We start from the raw sequence: 16,463 nt of genomic DNA, 5'->3' as shown, positions 1-16,463 counted from the left end.
AGAGGGGAGAAGTGAGCCTGTGGAGAAGTTGCCCATGGCAACCAATCAGCTGCTCCGTACAATTGTATAGTATGCAAATTATAAATGATACCTCAATGCTGATTGGTTGCCATGGGCAACTTCTCCACTGGCTCACTTCTCCACTCTTTTCACTGCTTCGTGAATAGACCCACAAGCCTTAAAAAATCTCCAACAATAACTTTCACTCAGACTGGAAATAGCGGCAGGTGAGTGAACACAACACATCAATACATACAGACAAGGACAACGATCAACTCTAGTGACGACACAGCTGCTTTAATGAGTACCACCCAGACAAGGACAACGATACGAATAGAGAACATAATGATGACATTAATAGTGACATACAGAAAAGTGTACATTGGGAGAGGTGCAGGCGGAACGTTCTTATTACTTACAGAGACTGTATAATGTACTGTACGTTATACAGGGTCAGGCATGATGTGCTACAGAAAGCATATTATTTATATACATATAACAAGCATCGTTATATTACTGATTGCAGGAGATGCCGCTGATAATAATAATATTATTACTGATTGCAGGAGATGCCGCTGATAATAATAATATTATTACTGATTGCAGGAGATGCCGCTGATAATAATAATATTATTACTGATTGCAGGAGATGCCGCTGATAATAATAATATTATTACTGATTGCAGGAGATGCCGCTGATAATAATATTATTACTGATTGCAGGAGATGCCGCTGATAATAATATTATTACTGATTGCAGGAGATGCCGCTGATAATAATAATATTATTACTGATTGCAGGAGATGCCGCTGATAATAATAATATTATTACTGATTGCAGGAGATGCCGCTGATAATAATAATAATATTACTGAATGCAGGAGATGCCGCTGATAATAATAATAATATTACTGAATGCAGGAGATGCCGCTGATAATAATAATATTATTACTGAATGCAGGAGATGCCGCTGATAATAATATTATTACTGAATGCAGGAGATGCCGCTGATAATAATAATATTATAACTGATTGCAGGAGATGCCGCTGATAATAATAATATTATTACTGATTGCAGGAGATGCCGCTGATAATAATAATATTATAACTGATTGCAGGAGATGCCGCTGATAATAATAATATTATAACTGATTGCAGGAGATGCCGCTGATAATAATAATATTATTACTGATTGCAGGAGATGCCGCTGATAATAATAATATTATAACTGATTGCAGGAGATGCCGCTGATAATAATAATATTATTACTGATTGCAGGAGATGCCGCTGATAATAATAATATTATTACTGAATGCAGGAGATGCCGCTGATAATAATAATATTATAACTGATTGCAGGAGATGCCGCTGATAATAATAATATTATTACTGATTGCAGGAGATGCCGCTGATAATAATAATATTATTACTGATTGCAGGAGATGCCGCTGATAATAATAATATTATTACTGATTGCAGGAGATGCCGCTGATAATAATAATATTATTACTGATTGCAGGAGATGCCGCTGATAATAATAATATTATTACTGAATGCAGGAGATGCCGCTGATAATAATATTATTACTGATTGCAGGAGATGCCGCTGATAATAATAATATTATTACTGATTGCAGGAGATGCCGCTGATAATAATAATATTATTACTGAATGCAGGAGATGCCGCTGATAATAATAATATTATTACTGAATGCAGGAGATGCCGCTGATAATAATAATATTATTACTGATTGCAGGAGATGCCGCTGATAATAATAATATTATTACTGATTGCAGGAGATGCCGCTGATAATAATAATATTATTACTGATTGCACGAGATGCCGCTGATAATAATAATATTATAACTGATTGCAGGAGATGCCGCTGATAATAATAATATTACTGATTGCAGGAGATGCCGCTGATAATAATAATATTATTACTGATTGCAGGAGATGCCGCTGATAATAATAATATTATTACTGAATGCAGGAGATGCCGCTGATAATAATAATATTATTACTGATTGCACGAGATGCCGCTGATAATAATAATATTATTACTGATTGCACGAGATGCCGCTGATAATAATAATATTATAACTGATTGCAGGAGATGCCGCTGATAATAATAATATTATTACTGAATGCAGGAGATGCCGCTGATAATAATAATATTATTACTGATTGCAGGAGATGCCGCTGATAATAATAATATTATTACTGAATACAGGAGATGCCGCTGATAATAATAATATTATTACTGATTGCAGGAGATGCCGCTGATAATAATAATATTATTACTGATTGCAGGAGATGCCGCTGATAATAATAATATTATTACTGATTGCAGGAGATGCCGCTGATAATAATAATATTATAACTGATTGCAGGAGATGCCGCTGATAATAATAATATTATTACTGATTGCAGGAGATGCCGCTGATAATAATAATATTATTACTGATTGCAGGAGATGCCGCTGATAATAATAATATTATTACTGATTGCAGGAGATGCCGCTGATAATAATAATATTATTACTGAATGCAGGAGATGCCGCTGATAATAATAATATTATTACTGATTGCAGGAGATGCCGCTGATAATAATAATATTATTACTGATTGCAGGAGATGCCGCTGATAATAATAATATTATTACTGAATGCAGGAGATGCCGCTGATAATAATAATATTATTACTGAATGCAGGAGATGCCGCTGATAATAATAATATTATTACTGAATGCAGGAGATGCCGCTGATAATAATAATATTATTACTGATTGCAGGAGATGCCGCTGATAATAATAATATTATTAATGAATGCAGGAGATGCCGCTGATAATAATAATATTATTACTGAATGCAGGAGATGCCGCTGATAATAATAATATTATTACTGAATGCACGAGATGCCGCTGATAATAATAATATTATTACTGAATGCAGGAGATGCCGCTGATAATAATAATATTATTACTGAATGCAGGAGATGCCGCTGATAATAATAATATTATTACTGATTGCAGGAGATGCCGCTGATAATAATAATATTATTACTGAATGCACGAGATGCCGCTGATAATAATAATATTATTACTGAATGCAGGAGATGCCGCTGATAATAATAATATTATTACTGATTGCACGAGATGCCGCTGATAATAATAATATTATTACTGATTGCACGAGATGCCGCTGATAATAATAATATTATTACTGATTGCACGAGATGCCGCTGATAATAATAATATTATTACTGAATGCAGGAGATGCCGCTGATAATAATAATATTATTACTGAATGCAGGAGATGCCGCTGATAATAATAATATTATTACTGATTGCAGGAGATGCCGCTGATAATAATAATATTATTACTGAATGCAGGAGATGCCGCTGATAATAATAATATTATTACTGATTGCAGGAGATGCCGCTGATAATAATATTATTACTGATTGCAGGAGATGCCGCTGATAATAATAATATTATTACTGATTGCACGAGATGCCGCTGATAATAATATTATTACTGATTGCAGGAGATGCCGCTGATAATAATAATATTATAACTGATTGCAGGAGATGCCGCTGATAATAATAATATTATTACTGAATGCAGGAGATGCCGCTGATAATAATAATATTATTACTGAATGCAGGAGATGCCGCTGATAATAATAATATTATTACTGAATGCAGGAGATGCCGCTGATAATAATAATATTATTAATGAATGCAGGAGATGCCGCTGATAATAATATTATTATTACTGAATACAGGAGATGCCGCTGATAATAATAATATTATTACTGATTGCAGGAGATGCCGCTGATAATAATAATATTATTACTGAATGCAGGAGATGCCGCTGATAATAATAATATTATTACTGAATGCAGGAGATGCCGCTGATAATAATAATATTATTACTGAATGCAGGAGATGCCGCTGATAATAATAATATTATTACTGAATGCAGGAGATGCCGCTGATAATAATAATATTATTACTGATTGCAGGAGATGCCGCTGATAATAATAATATTATTACTGATTGCAGGAGATGCCGCTGATAATAATAATATTATTACTGAATACAGGAGATGCCGCTGATAATAATAATATTATTACTGAATACAGGAGATGCCGCTGATAATAATAATATTATTACTGATTGCAGGAGATGCCGCTGATAATAATAATATTATTACTGAATGCAGGAGATGCCACTGATAATAATAATATTATTACTGATTGCAGGAGATGCCGCTGATAATAATAATATTATTACTGATTGCAGGAGATGCAGTGAATTGTATAAATATTACTGATGTAAGGAGAGGTTGCAGTGATACTGTTATTATGGTGATTATTACAGATGACAGGAGAGGATGTGTCTGACAGTAATACTCTGACCACCAACACCAATATAATCACTGTGACTGGCCCCAGGATCATGTACTGATAATTATAGTGATGGTAATGGTGATAAGTGATGACAGTGGTGATAACTGTAATGGTGATGATGATAGTGATCATGATGATAAGTGGTGATAACAATGGCGGTAATGGTGATGATGGAGATAATAATGGAAATAGTGACAAAATTATAGTGATAGTGATAATGACAATGGTGATATTGGCGACGATAGCAATGGTGATAATATTGGTGATAATGACATCAGTGGTGATAATGATAGTAGTGGTGATAATATTGGTGATGACAATAAAAGTGGTGATAATAATGGCAATAGTGATAAAAGCAGTGGTGATAATCTTGGCGATAATGACGGCAGTGGTGATAATCTTGGCGATAATGACGGCAGTGGTGATAATCTTGGCGATAATGACGGCAGTGGTGATAATCTTGGCGATAATGACGGCAGTGATGATAACATTGGCGATAATGATAGCAGTGGTGATAATCTTGGCGATAATGATGGCAGTGGCGATAATGATGGTGACCATCCCCCCCAACCCCCCGGGCAGTAGACTCACCCCCCCGCGCTGCACCTCCGCTCTCCCCTCCGCGGTTCCTCTTGGCCGGCTGCTTCCTCGGCTTTTTGCCCCCGACTTTGGAGTCCACGGAACCCCGGCGCTTGGCCATCACACCCCGGCAGCGGATCACCCCCTCCCCGTACTCTCCCCTTACATGCTGCTGCTGCTGCCGCGGTTGTTGTATAACACAAACTCCGGGGGGGACACGTGTCCCCGGAGCCGCCCTGTGATTGGCTGATCCACCGCCCGAGGTCGACGGCAGCATAAATCTCCGGTCACTTCCGGTGCGCGCGCGATCCAAGATGGCGGACGACGGGGAGCAGGTGAGCACCGGGGAGACCAAACCGCCGGACCCAGAAACCGGCCACCGGCGGCCGCTGCTTCCTAAGGAGGGAGGGGGTGGGGTCTCATGCTCAGGCAGGCCACGTTGGGCGGCGTGGGTGCTCAGCCCTCCTGCTACATGTGTGACAGGGGCTGCACTGCTGTGCCCACGTTTATGTGTGTATATATATATATATATATATATACACACACACACACACACACACACATAATATATTTATTTATTTATTGCAGTCTCACCATGTCATGGAGGTATGTAGTAACAGTGGGGTGCATCACTTTATGCTGTGTTCTGGCAGGGTACCGGTGTCCCCGGGAATAATGTACGTGCGCTGTACCTTGGGCTGGCAGGATACCGGTGTCCCCGGGAATAATGTACGTGCGCTGTACCTTGGGCTGGCAGGATACCGGTGTCCCCGGGAATAATGTACGTGCGCTGTACCTTAGGCTGGCAGGGTACCGGTGTCCCCGGGAATAATGTACGTGCGCTGTACCTTAGGCTGGCAGGGTACCGGTGTCCTCGGGAATAATGTACGTGCGCTGTACCTTAGGCTGGCAGGATACCGGTGTCCCCGGGAATAATGTACGTGCTCTGTACCTTAGGCTGGCAGGGTACCGGTGTCCTCGGGAATAATGTACGTGCTCTGTACCTTAGGCTGGCATGGTACCGGTGTCCTCGGGAATAATGTACGTGCGCTGTACCTTGGGCTGGCAGGATACCGGTGTCCCCGGGAATAATGTACGTGCTCTGTACCTTAGGCTGGCAGGGTACCGGTGTCCCCGGGAATAATGTACGTGCGCTGTACCTTAGGCTGGCAGGATACCGGTGTCCCCGGGAATAATGTACGTGCGCTGTACCTTAGGCTGGCAGGATACCGGTGTCCCCGGGAATAATGTATGTGCTCTGTACCTTAGGCTGGCAGGGTACCGGTGTCCTCGGGAATAATGTACGTGCTCTGTACCTTAGGCTGGCAGGGTACCGGTGTCCCCGGGAATAATGTACGTGCGCTGTACCTTAGGCTGGCATGGTAACGGTGTCCTCAGGAATAATGTACGTGCGCTGTACCTTAAGCTGGCAGGATACCGGTGTCCTCGGGAATAATGTACGTGCTCTGTACCTTAAGCTGGCAGGATACCGGTGTCCTCGGGAATAATGTACGTGCGCTGTACCTTAGGCTGGCAGGGTACCGGTGTCCTCGGGAATAATGTACGTGCGCTGTACCTTAGGCTGGCAGGATACCGGTGTCCCCGGGAATAATGTACATGCTCTGTACCTTAGGCTGGCAGGATACCGGTGTCCTCGGGAATAATGTACGTGCGCTGTACCTTAGGCTGGCAGGGTACCGGTGTCCCCGGGAATAATGTACGTGCGCTGTACCTTAGGCTGGCAGGATACCGGTGTCCCCGGGAATATTGTACGTGCGCTGTACCTTAGGCTGGCATGGTACCGGTGTCCTCGGGAATAATGTACGTGCTCTGTACCTTAGGCTGGCAGGGTACCGGTGTCCCCGGGAATAATGTACGTGCTCTGTACCTTAGGCTGGCAGGATACCGGTGTCCTCGGGAATATTGTACATGCGCTGTACCTTAGGCTGGCATGGTACCGGTGTCCTCGGGAATAATGTACGTGCGCTGTACCTTAGGCTGGCAGGGTACCGGTGTCCTCGGGAATAATGTACGTGCTCTGTACCTTAGGCTGGCAGGATACTGGTGTCCTCGGGAATAATGTACGTGCGCTGTACCTTAGGCTGGCAGGGTACCGGTGTCCTCGGGAATAATGTACGTGCTCTGTACCTTAGGCTGGCAGGATACCGGTGTCCTCGGGAATAATGTACGTGCGCTGTACCTTAGGCTGGCAGGGTACCGGTGTCCTCGGGAATAATGTACGTGCGCTGTACCTTAGGCTAGCAGGATACCGGTGTCCCCGGGAATAATGTACGTGCTCTGTACCTTAGGCTAGCAGGATACCGGTGTCCCCGGGAATAATGTACGTGCTCTGTACCTTAGGCTGGCATGGTACCGGTGTCCTCGGGAATAATGTACGTGCTCTGTACCTTAGGCTGGCAGGATACCGGTGTCCTCGGGAATAATGTACGTGCTCTGTACCTTAGGCTGGCAGGGTACCGGTGTCCTCGGGAATAATGTATGTGCGCTGTACCTTAAGCTGGCAGGGTACCGGTGTCCTCGGGAATAATGTACGTGCTCTGTACCTTAGGCTGGCATGGTACCGGTGTCCTCGGGAATAATGTACGTGCGCTGTACCTTAGGCTGGCATGGTACCGGTGTCCTCGGGAATAATGTACGTGCTCTGTACCTTAGGCTGGCATGGTACCGGTGTCCTCGGGAATAATGTACGTGCGCTGTACCTTAGGCTGGCAGGATACTGGTGTCCCCGGGAATAATGTACGTGCTCTGTACCTTAAGCTGGCAGGGTACCGGTGACCCCGGGAATAATGTACGTGCTCTGTACCTTAAGCTGGCAGGGTACCGGTGACCCCGGGAATAATGTACGTGCGCTGTACCTTAGGCTGGCAGGATACCGGTGTCCCCGGGAATAATGTACGTGCTCTGTACCTTAAGCTGGTAGGATACTGGTGTCCCCGGGAATAATGTACGTGCTCTGTACCTTAAGCTGGTAGGATACTGGTGTCCCCGGGAATAATGTACGTGCTCTGTACCTTAGGCTGGTGTGCAAAAAAAAAAGTGCATTCCCTCCTAGGGGTCTATTTTATATTTTAAAACCCTAATAAATTAAAAACAAACGAGGAGGAGACTTCTTATGCCAATTGCTGTCTATGCTTGTTTCATTGTTGATTTCTGGCTGCCTCAGAAGAGCTTTGGGGGTTTATGCAAAAGCATCTGGCTGTAGAACGCGGCACTTCTGAGCCTGATAGAAGGGCAAAGCTTTTACTAACACAGTCTCGCAAGTAAAAGCATTGCCCTCTGCCATGACCTGTAAACGCCTGTGAAGTCATTAGTGCCGGATGCATTTATTCATGGCACCTAACACCATATTTGGTATGTTTAATGCTGGGAATTTCTAATGGTTTTTCCTGTTATTTGCATAATAGCAACAGACCACGAACACTGTAGAGGAGCCTCTGGACTTGATCCGGCTGAGCTTGGACGAGCGGATTTATGTGAAGATGAGGAACGAGCGGGAGCTCCGAGGACGGCTACACGTGAGTGATCAGTTACTCGTTGTGTGTCCTGCTTGAGTAGTAGACCCCTGAACCGACCATTGCTCACCCTCCACTCTCTAACCAGGCATATGACCAGCACCTTAATATGATACTGGGAGATGTTGAAGAAACGGTGACAACCATTGAGATCGATGAGGAAACCTATGAGGAGATCTACAAGGTATCTTAAGACCTGTAGCTGCATGTGCAAAAAAAAATGTAAAGCATTGCAAATGCTCAGATGTTCTGCCTTGCCCAGATACCAATGTCCCTGGTTTATTGGGCAGTTGTCCTGCTGTTAGGCTGGCTCTGCGGGGAAGTTGCTGATGACTGCTGTCATTGTTAATTAAACTTGCAGCATAAAATAGTTACCTAGCTCTAGCCGAGTACAGCCTGTTATTTATGATACCAGGTGGACAGTGAGTATGGGATTTCATTGCAGGAGGTCCTGGGTTTTTTTTAATCTGCTGCCATGTATTCATGCATTTCACCTGTGGTCCGTGATAATCTACCATCTAAAGGCCAGTACTCACTGACCGATGTGAGAGAGATGTGTGCTGAGCGAACCGCTCAGCACACATCTCTCCCGCCGCTCAGCACAGCGCGATGTGTGCTGAGCGTGCGGGGGGAGACGGGGGGGCCGCGCACTTCACCCAATCTAGCAGCAGCGGTAGCGATGCGCGGGGCTGCGCATCGCTATCGCTGTGGGGGGTACACATGGAGCGATCATGCTTAAAATCTAAGCAAGCAATCTAGTCAGATTGCTTAGATTTTAAGCAGCGATCGCTCCGTGAGTACCCCCCTTTACGTAAATAGTAATCTAGTTCATTGAGATTAACAGGGAATCAGAGCATAAGAGTTTGCTTAGCCATCTTTCAGCTGTTTTGTATGTAAGCTGAACACTCGAAGTTCTTTCCCTATCCACAAAACTGTGTAAATGCCATTTTTTATTTTTTCCTTTCTTCCAGTCTACGAAGAGGAACATCCCCATGCTGTTTGTTAGAGGAGACGGTGTTGTACTTGTTGCTCCTCCCCTGAGGGTCGGCTGATGAACCCGCAAACACATGGCGTCCGTAACGCACCAGAATATCCGTAACTGGCCGCCTCCCTAACAGCTTAGGTTCTGGGTTGAGTTGGCAAAACACCTTTACCTGTCCTGGTCTCTCTTGGTGCCGAGTGTGTCTGCAGAATATTGGGCAGCCGTGTGTTCCGCAATTAATATCATTGTCATAATTGTCAGCCTAAATACGGCTCCACTTCCCTACAAAGTTTTTTCTAGATTTTCTTTTCTTTTTAATATTCAGTTTGTGGAAAGTCAGACGTCCACTGTTTTCACCTCCTTGGCAGATGCCACAGACTTTAGTTGTTTTTTACATTATTTAGAAATATGATATTTTGTGAAATACTGAAAAGTTCTTTTTATATTTGACTCTGCAACAGAAGGCTGGTACAGGTTTTACTGTATACAGAAGATATACTTCATTTGAGAATTGCCGTGAAATGATCATTGGTGCCATCATTTGTTTTGAGCTGGTTTGTGATGACTTGTAAAGTAAACTGTTCATGAGCTGAAAATCTGTTTGTGTATTTTTTTTTCCCCTTTATAACCCCCATCCGCCCCTCATCCCTCCCCTCCCCCAGCAAGTACTTATTGTCATGTCTTTTCTCATTCTCGCCAATATTGGAATATTTTCATGGGCTAAGTGATCATCTTTTATTCTTATTCATCATGGACAAAGAGCAAGAAGTCGTACATACAGTTTCTACACTTGCCCACCACATGTGCGGCTTGCGGGAACCGAAGTGCCGGTATGAAAGTCCGTTGGATCTTGGCAGAGAGCTGCTGGTGTAGATACCTGGATCAAGGTGGATAATGAGGCGGGGTCCTAACGCGTTTCGTCACGTATCACGTGACTTTTTCAAAGGTGTATTCCTACCTCTGTGCTCAGCAGTATTTAAAGCCAAAGTGGCTAAGTGTATACAGGTGTACAAGATAAAAGAAGTAATCATTAAGAAACTGTTGTGGTTTAAAACGTCAGCTCATACACTAAAGTGCCTAATAAATTTTAGTAGAGGCAGTTTAGAAATGTCTCAATAAAGTAGTTATAAACATCTACTTCAGTCTATTACAGATCTATTACACCTGTATACACTTAGCCACTTTGGCTTTAAATACTGCTGAGCACAGAGGTAGGAATACACCTTTGAAAAAGTCACGTGATACGTGACGAAACGCGTTAGGACCCCGCCTCATTATCCACCTTGATCCAGGTATCTACACCAGCAGCTCTCTGCCAAGATCCAACGGACTTTCATACCGGCACTTCGGTTCCCGCAAGCCGCACATACCAGCACGCGGCTCCTATCAGCTACATCCGTCTCACGTACTACATCAGCCCGGCGGCTTTTACCATCTCCTTGCTGCATAGCACGAGTGGGCATTGCAGGATCAAGAACCGGGGACGCCCGGTCTCGGACCAGCCCACAGGAGAGGTATACATTACAGCAACACAGCTTTGTGACGGGCACATTGTGCACTATTTGGGACCGTTTTTCATTTATCATCTATACAAATGAATCCACAAGTGAAAACCTTGTGAGTAATTACGGATCTTCAACAAGTCTCCTTATATAAGCTGCTCCTAAATTTCCTACGATACCTATATTCATCAAGGTGTGTTTCATTATACAGTTATACATACTACTAACTTTTAAATTACTAGTTTTATGAAAAGCATATTTTTATTCAGTATTCATGGTTAATAAATTGTGTTAATTTTTAAACAAAACGTCGGCTCTTTTCATTTTTTCCCTGATACACTGCGCAGCCGTTTCCCTGTTTTTTTGCAATCTCTATATAACACACACTTAGTGTTGTCGGCTGCGCGCCATATCAGGGAAATTTTGGTATTTTATAGTCTATTACTTGGGCGCTTTTAAGCAGTTATTTAGTTTTTTTTGTTTCGTCAACTCTCTACACGTGCAGGTGTGTGGCTGCTGCTTGTACGTGGCAGAAACTCGGCAGGACACTTGCGCACTAATATTTCTCGAACGTCCTTGAGGATGCTGGGACTCCGTAAGGACCATGGGGAATAGACGGGCTCCGCAGGAGATAGGGCACTTTAAGAAAGTTTTGGATTTTGGGTGTGCACTGGCTCCTCCCTCTATGCCCTTCCTCCAGACCTCAGTTTTTACACTGTGCACTGCAGAGAGCTCCCCAGAGTTCTCTGCCTGAAAGCATTTTTGTTTGGATTTCTTTCTACTTTTTACTACTTTCACAGGGAGCACTGCTGGCAACAGGCTCCCTGCATCGAGGGACTGAGGAGAGAGGAGCAGACCTTCTTGTCAAAGATAGGCTCTGCTTCCTCGGCTACTGGACACCATTAGCTCCAGAGGGGGTTGAACGCAGGTTCTTACTGGGCGTCCACCCCCGGAGCCGCGCCGCCGTTCTCCTCACAAAGCTAGAAGTACAGAAGACAGAAGTAGTCAGGCGGCAGAAGCCTTCAGCTTCACTGAGGTAACGCACAGCACTGCAGCTGTGCGTCATTGCTCCCATACACCTCACATACTCCGGTCACTGTAAGGGTGCAGGGCGCAGGGGGGGCGCCCTGGGCGGTAATATAAACCTCTGTATGGCAAAAAGACTATATACATGTACAGGTGGGCTCTGTACATGTATATAAAAGAGCCCCCGCCATATTTTGCTAAGTTTGAGCGGGACAGAAGCCCGCCGCCGAGGGGGCGGGGCTTCTCCCTCAGCACTCACCAGCGCCATTTTCTCTCCACAGCACTGCTGAGAGGAAGCTCCCCGGACTCTCCCCTGCTTACACACGGTGAAAGGGTGCTTAAAAGAGAGGGGGGGCACATAATTGGCGGTTTTCATATTATACAGCGCTGCTGGGGAAAAACAATTTGTGTTGGTCTCCAGGGTTATTGTGCTGGGGTGTGTGCTGGCATAATCTCTCTCTGTCTCTCCAAAGGGCCTTGACAGGGATACTGTCTTCAGGAAAGGGGTTCCCTGTGTGTTTGTGTGAAGTGTTGGTACGCGTGTGTCGACATGTTTGACGAGGAAGGCTCGTTTAATGTGGAGGGGGAGTGCTTGAATGACAGGTCGCCGTCGGCAACGCCGACACCGAAATGGGTGGATATGCTGAATGTCTTGAATGCAAATGTCAATCTATTGCATAAAAGATTAGACAAGGCAGAAGCTAGGGATCAGTCAGGTTGCCAGTCCATGCCTGTCCCTGGGGCGCCAGGTCCTTCGGGGTCTCAGAAGCGCACCATATCCCAGATCGATGACACAGATACCGACAAAGATACTGACTCTAGTGTCGACTATGAAGATGCAAAATTACAGCCAAAGGTGGCTAAGGGTATACGGTACATGATTATGGCCATTAAAGAGGTTTTGCATATTACTGAGGAACCCCCTGTCCCTGACACGAGGGTACACATGTATAAAGGGAAAAAGCCTGAAGTCACTTTTCCATCCTCATTTGAATTAAGTGACTTATGCGAAAAGGCTTGGGAATCTCCGGATAGGAGACCACAAGTTCCCAAAAGGATTCTCATGGCGTATCCTTTTCCACAAACTGATACGCTGGGAATCTTCGCCAAAAGTTGACAAGGCGCTGACACATTTGTCCAAAAAGGTGGCACTGCCTTCTCAGGATACGGCTTCCCTCAAGGAACCTGCTGATCGCAGGCAGGAAATTACCTTAAAGCTCATTTACAATCATTCCGGTACTATTGCTCGACCGGCTATGGCGTCGGCCTGGGTTTGTAGTGCGGTTGTAGCATGGGCAGATTCCTTATCTACGGAAATTGACACCTTAGATAGGGACGCCATTCAAATGACCATAGAGCATATCAGAGATGCTGCCTTGTATATGAGGGATGCTCAGAGAGACATTTGTTTATTAAGCTCCAGAATAAATGCTATGTCTATTTCTGCTAGGCGGCTCTTGTGGACCCGACAGTGGACGGGAGATGCCGATTCAAAGCGGCATATGGAGTCCTTGCCTTACAAAGGGGTGGAGTTGTTTGGAGACGGCCTCTCGGATCTTGTCGCTACAGCTGGTATGTCAAATTTCTTACCTTATGTCTCCCCGCAGCATACAAAAAAGGCACCTCATTATCAAATGCAGTCCTTTCGTTCCAATAAAAACAAGAAAGTACGTGGATCATCCTTTGTTGCCAGACGGAAAGGCAGGGGAAAAAAGCTGCACACAGCTAGTTCCCAAGAGCAGAAGTCCTCCCCTGCGTCTGCAGAGTCCACCGCATGACGCTGGGGTTTTCCGGGGGGAGGTAGATCTGGTGGGGGCTTGTCTTCGATTTTTCAGCCACGTCTGGGTTCACTCGCAGGTGGATCCCTGGGCATTAGAGATTGTTTCCCAGGGATACAGGCTGGAATTCGAAGACTTGCCTCCTCGCCGATTTTTCAAATTGGCTCTGCCGGCTTCCCCGTCAGAGAGGGAGCTAATGTTGGCAGCACTCCTAAAATTGTATATTCAACAGGTGATTGTCACAGTTCCTCATCTCCAGCAAGGAGAGGGCTATTACTCAACCCTGTTTGTGGTCCCGAAACCGGACGGTTCGGTCAGACCCATTTTAAACCTGAAATCTCTGAACCTGTACTTGAAGAGGTTCAAGTTCAAAATGGAATCACTCAGGGCGGTCATCGCCAGCCTGGAGGGGGGGGGGATTGGATGGTGTCCCTGGACATAAAGGATGCATACCTTCATGTTCCGATTTTCCCCCCTCACCAGGCATTCCTGAGATTTGCAGTGCAGCACTGTCACTACCAATTTCAGATGTTGCCGTTTGGGCTTTCCACGGCCCCGAGAATTTTCACCAAGGTAATGGCGGAAATGATGGTGCTCCTGCGCAGGCAGGGGGTCACAATTATCCCATACTTGGACGATCTCCTCATAAAGGCGGGATCTCGGGAGAGGTTGCTGGACAGCGTGTCTCTGTCCATGAAGACGTTGCAGTTACACGGCTGGATTCTCAATATACCGAAGTCCCAGCTAGTCCCTACAACGCGTCTGACCTTTTTGGGGCTGATTCTAGACACAGACCAGAAAAAGGTTTTTCTTCCGATCGAAATGGTTCAGGAACTCATAGCCATGGTCAGGAACCTATTAAAACCAAAAAAGGTTTCAGTGCATCATTGCACGCGGGTCCTGGGGAAGATGGTGGCTTCCTACGAAGCCATCCCTTTCGGCAGGTTCCATGCGAGGATCTTTCAATGGGACCTTTGGGACAAGTGGTCCGGGTCCCATTTACAAATGCATCTAAGGATCACACTGTCTCCCAGGACCAGGGTATCTCTCCTGTGGTGGCTGAACAGTGCTCACCTACTAGAAGGTCGCAGGTTAGGCATTCAGGACTGGGTCCTGGTGACCACGGACGCAAGCCTCCGAGGCTGGGGAGCAGTGACACTGGGAAGAAATTTCCAAGGTCTCTGGTCAAGCCTAGAGTCTTTTGTCTCCACATCAACGTCCTGGAGTTGAGGGTCATATACAACGCCCTGCGTCAAGCGGAGGAATTGCTTCGGAGAAGACCGGTTCTGATTCAGTCAGACAATGTCACGGCAGTGGCTCATATAAACCGCCAAGGCGGAACAAGGAGCAGAATGGCCATGGCAGAAGCGACCAGGATTCTACGCTGGGCGGAAGGCCATGTAAGCGCGCTGTCAGCGGTGTTCATCCCGGTGGTGGACAACTGGGAGGCAGACTTCCTCAGCAGGCACGACCTGCATCCGGGAGAGTGGGGACTTCATCAAGAAGTCTTCGCACAGATCACGGATCGTCGGGGACTGCCTCAAATCGACATGATGGCATCCCGTCTCAACAAAAAGCTAAAGCGGTATTGCGCCAGGTCAAGGGACCCTCAGGCGGTAGCGGTAGATGCTCTGGTGACACCTTGGGTGTTCAGATCGGTCTATGTGTTTCTTCCTCTCATACCCAAGGTGTTGAGAATAATACGAAGAAGCAGGGTCAGAACAATACTCATTGTTCCGGATTGGCCACGGAGGATTTATTATCCGGAGCTGCAAGAGTTGCTCGCAGGGGATCCGTGACCTCTTCCTCTAAGGCAGGACCTGCTGCGGCAGGGGCCCTGTCTGTTCCAAGACTTACCGCGGCTGCGTTTGACGGCATGGCGGTTGAACGCCGGATCCTAGCGGAAAATGGGATTCCGGAGGAGGTCATTCCTACCCTGATCAAGGCTAGGAAAGACGTGACGTTAAAACATTATCACCGTATATGGCGGAAATATGTTTCTTGGTGTGAGGCCAGAGCTGTTTCTACGGAGGAGTTCCATTTGGGCCGTCTACTCCACTTCCTTCGAACAGGAGTGACTTTGGCCCTAAAATTAGAGTCCATAAAGGTCCAGATTTCGGCCTTATCCATTTTCTTTCAAAGAGAATTGGCCTCTATTCCTGAAGTACAGACCTTTGTGAAGGGAGTGCTGCATATTTAGCCTCCTTTTGTGCCTCCGGTGGTGCCTTGGAATCTTAACGTGGTGTTACGTTTCCTCAAGTCACCTTGGTTTGAACCACTCAAAACTGTGGAGTTGAAATACTTCACGTGGAAAGTGGTCATGTTGGCATTAGCTTCGGCAAGACGTGTTTCCGAATTGGCGTCTTTATCACATAAAAGTCCATACTTGTTTTTTCACGTGGATAGGGCAGAGTTGAGGACTCGCCCTTACTTTCTGCCAAAAGTGGTCTCATCTTTTCATGTGAACCAACCTATTGTCGTGCCTGTGGCTACACGGAACTTGGAGGATTCCGAGTCCCTGGATGTAGTCAGGGCTTTGAAGATTTATGTGACCAGTACGGCTAGAATCAGGAAGACTGAAGCTTTGTTCGTTCTGTATGCGGCCAACAAGGTTGGCGCTCCTGCTTCAAAGCAGACTATTGCTAGCTGGA

General features: G+C 45.4%; 2 protein-coding genes across 4 annotated transcripts in view; one reads left to right on the top strand and one right to left on the bottom strand.

Annotated features, from left to right (window-relative positions):
* The window catches only part of XPC (XPC complex subunit, DNA damage recognition and repair factor), a 68,761-nt gene extending 63,548 nt beyond the window's left edge, over window positions 1-5,213 (bottom strand). For all 3 annotated transcript variants that reach the window (XM_063941256.1, XM_063941257.1, XM_063941258.1), the window contains exon 1: window positions 5,004-5,213. In XM_063941256.1, coding sequence (XP_063797326.1) covers window positions 5,004-5,112 — 109 coding nt within the window. In that variant the 5' untranslated portion in view covers window positions 5,113-5,213. The remainder of the gene's footprint in view (window positions 1-5,003) is intronic.
* Window positions 5,214-5,227: 14 nt separating this feature from the next.
* Window positions 5,228-10,102, top strand: LSM3 (LSM3 homolog, U6 small nuclear RNA and mRNA degradation associated). The gene is made up of 4 exons (XM_063941259.1): window positions 5,228-5,326; window positions 8,417-8,527; window positions 8,613-8,708; window positions 9,496-10,102. The coding sequence occupies exons 1-4, from the start codon at window positions 5,306-5,308 to the stop codon at window positions 9,574-9,576; spliced, it is 309 nt and encodes a 102-aa protein (XP_063797329.1). The 5' UTR covers window positions 5,228-5,305; the 3' UTR covers window positions 9,577-10,102.
* The last annotated feature ends 6,361 nt before the right edge of the window (window positions 10,103-16,463 follow it).

This window comes from Pseudophryne corroboree, chromosome 9 (genome assembly GCF_028390025.1).
Source record: "Pseudophryne corroboree isolate aPseCor3 chromosome 9, aPseCor3.hap2, whole genome shotgun sequence".
Classification (NCBI taxonomy): domain Eukaryota; kingdom Metazoa; phylum Chordata; class Amphibia; order Anura; family Myobatrachidae; genus Pseudophryne; species Pseudophryne corroboree.
Note: the sequence above shows the minus strand (reverse complement) of the source record. Positions and strands in the feature narration are given on the sequence as shown.

Bases quoted from the DNA above. Each gene is read 5' to 3' on its own strand.
- LSM3 (XM_063941259.1), top strand. From the start codon at position 5,306: ATGGCGGACGACGGGGAGCAG. The intron at 8,528-8,612 runs GTGAGTGATCAG...CTCTCTAACCAG, and splicing joins AGCTCCGAGGACGGCTACAC to GCATATGACCAGCACCTTAA. The intron at 8,709-9,495 runs GTATCTTAAGAC...CCTTTCTTCCAG, and splicing joins CCTATGAGGAGATCTACAAG to TCTACGAAGAGGAACATCCC.